The 2,028-nt window shown below is 35.3% G+C and overlaps 1 protein-coding gene across 1 annotated transcript; it reads right to left on the bottom strand.

Moving 5' to 3' along the window:
* Positions 1–739: 739 nt before the first annotated feature.
* Positions 740–1,379, bottom strand: LOC7453868 (basic leucine zipper 8). Its single transcript, XM_002321434.4, has one exon. It carries the CDS (start codon positions 1,367–1,369, stop codon positions 740–742), a length of 630 nt encoding a protein of 209 aa, XP_002321470.4. The 5' UTR covers positions 1,370–1,379.
* Positions 1,380–2,028: the final 649 nt, after the last annotated feature.

The raw sequence follows: 2,028 nt of genomic DNA on the forward strand, positions 1-2,028 counted from the left end.
ACATCAGAGGAAGAAATTTCTGGCCATATCCCACAGACCATCTTCACTGAATTTATTATCAATTTAGAGTGGATTTCTCTTCTCAACAACATATTTATATTAGAAATTATCCCATGTGATTTAATCAATTAACAGAGTGATGCATTCAACTAAGCTTTTGATCGATTTCAAACAAGCAATATTTATGAATTAAACATTATTCGTCATCTGGCTACTTTGATCGCCCTAATTTTAGCTGCCACTACCAGTACTGTAAGTTCATAGCTCCCAGTAATGAGTTTCTTTCTGAATTTCCTTTCTGCTTTTCTGATAAATTTCCAGTCAATATTTTGCAATTAAAGGTAAGGTTAGGTAAGCTTGCAAAATGAACCATGAAGAAACTAAATAATATCAGAACAAATAATTGGCAATACAGAAGACATTGTATATATGTATGGATTCATTTGCATAGAGGGTTTAGCTATACCTTTGTCACAGAAAGGTGTTATTAATTATCTGGATGGCATGAACTTATAAATAATATTATTATTAATTATTATTATAACACGACAACAACGAAGTAAATCAGCAAGACCCTTCTGAAAGAAAGGAAAAGAAAATAAAAGAAAAGGCAAAGGCAAATCCTAGTAAGCAATCGATGGATCAGCTACCCGGAAGCAACCTCTCTTATGTGTTCATAATCACTTTTTTATTAACTCAAGATATATATATATGTCCAAGAAACTCTATAATGATGGATTCATCGGTTTGAAGTTTCACCTTTGAGATGAATGCTGTTGCAATCGCCGTCGTCCACATTTCTCAAAGGTGTCAACAGGTCAGATAGAACAACTTGAAGAGAAGAAACTTTTTCTTTGAGTTGGGAATTCTCTTGAAGAGTCTGGTGGTTACTTTCTAGTAAGTGGATAACCTTCTCAGAGAGCTGATGGTTCATGTTTTGAAGCTGATTAACCCGATACTGGAGATCTTCAATTTGCTTCTTTCTTCGCATACGCGATCTTCGAGCGGATTCTCTGTTGGATATCATCCTCCTTAGCTTCTTCTCGTTGGAAATACCGAGCTGTTGATCTCTTGGTTCAGCTAGAGTAGAGTCTGTACTGACAGATGATGTGTTTGGAGAGGGAATATGAAGTGGGACATGAATTAGAGAATTGGTTAAGAACTTATCGAAGAGACTTGAGCTGGATTCTGGATTTTCAGATATATTTGCCTGGGTTGGGGTGTGGTTAGTGGATTCAACAATGGGCTGCATTTTCAGGCTGGCCGCAGAAGGATATTGTTTCTGTATGGGATTAGGGAAAGTGAATAGATTATGAACCAAGTTTGCCTGAGGCAGACCATGGAATTTCTTGATTTCATGCGGCTCCATGGCTATTATCGATCACTGACTTGAACACAAAACAGATTGAAGGAAGGAATTGAGTTTTTAAAGTAGATCCTTCAGCAAATATATTAGCGGTAGTAGTTTCTTGTCATACAAGTATCATATGTTTCTATAGTAATATTGCAGCTAGAAATGGTATGCATGAAATTAAAGCATGGATCCAAATTTGGACATTTGATTTAATATTGTCAACATCAGCTTCAATTGATGTTCTTATTAAGGATACGTGAACTATCAAATTAAGAGAGGAAATGACAAAATTTTCTACCTTTTATAATGCTAAAAAAAGAAAAACAACCATAAAGACAAATGGGAGCAAAATGACTTTTTTAACTCGCAACTTCTTGATCAGTTTCATTTGTATACTTGCGATGATTGATTTCGGCTATTGAATGCAAGAGGATTTCGAGCTGTTGTGTTGCCGAAAGAAGGTGAGGAATTCTGCTGAGATGCAATTTTTCAAATAATTTACGAATTTCTCGGCTCTTATTGCATGTACTTCAAGTTAAGGGCACTTGTTCTTTATTCTTCTTAATTATTATTGTTTATGGCACTTTCAAATCAGACCTTATGCCGAAACAGTACCCTTTTTTTTTTTCTCTCCAATCTGCATTAGGAAGTGAAATGGTTGCTAAAAGGAAATA

This window comes from Populus trichocarpa, chromosome 15 (genome assembly GCF_000002775.5).
Source record: "Populus trichocarpa isolate Nisqually-1 chromosome 15, P.trichocarpa_v4.1, whole genome shotgun sequence".
In the NCBI taxonomy this organism is placed as follows: Eukaryota; Viridiplantae; Streptophyta; class Magnoliopsida; order Malpighiales; family Salicaceae; genus Populus; species Populus trichocarpa.

What these genes read in the sequence shown, in the direction of transcription:
- LOC7453868 (XM_002321434.4), bottom strand. Translation starts at nt 1,369, where the DNA reads ATGGAGCCGCATGAAATCAAGAAATTCCATGGTCTGCCTCAGGCAAAC.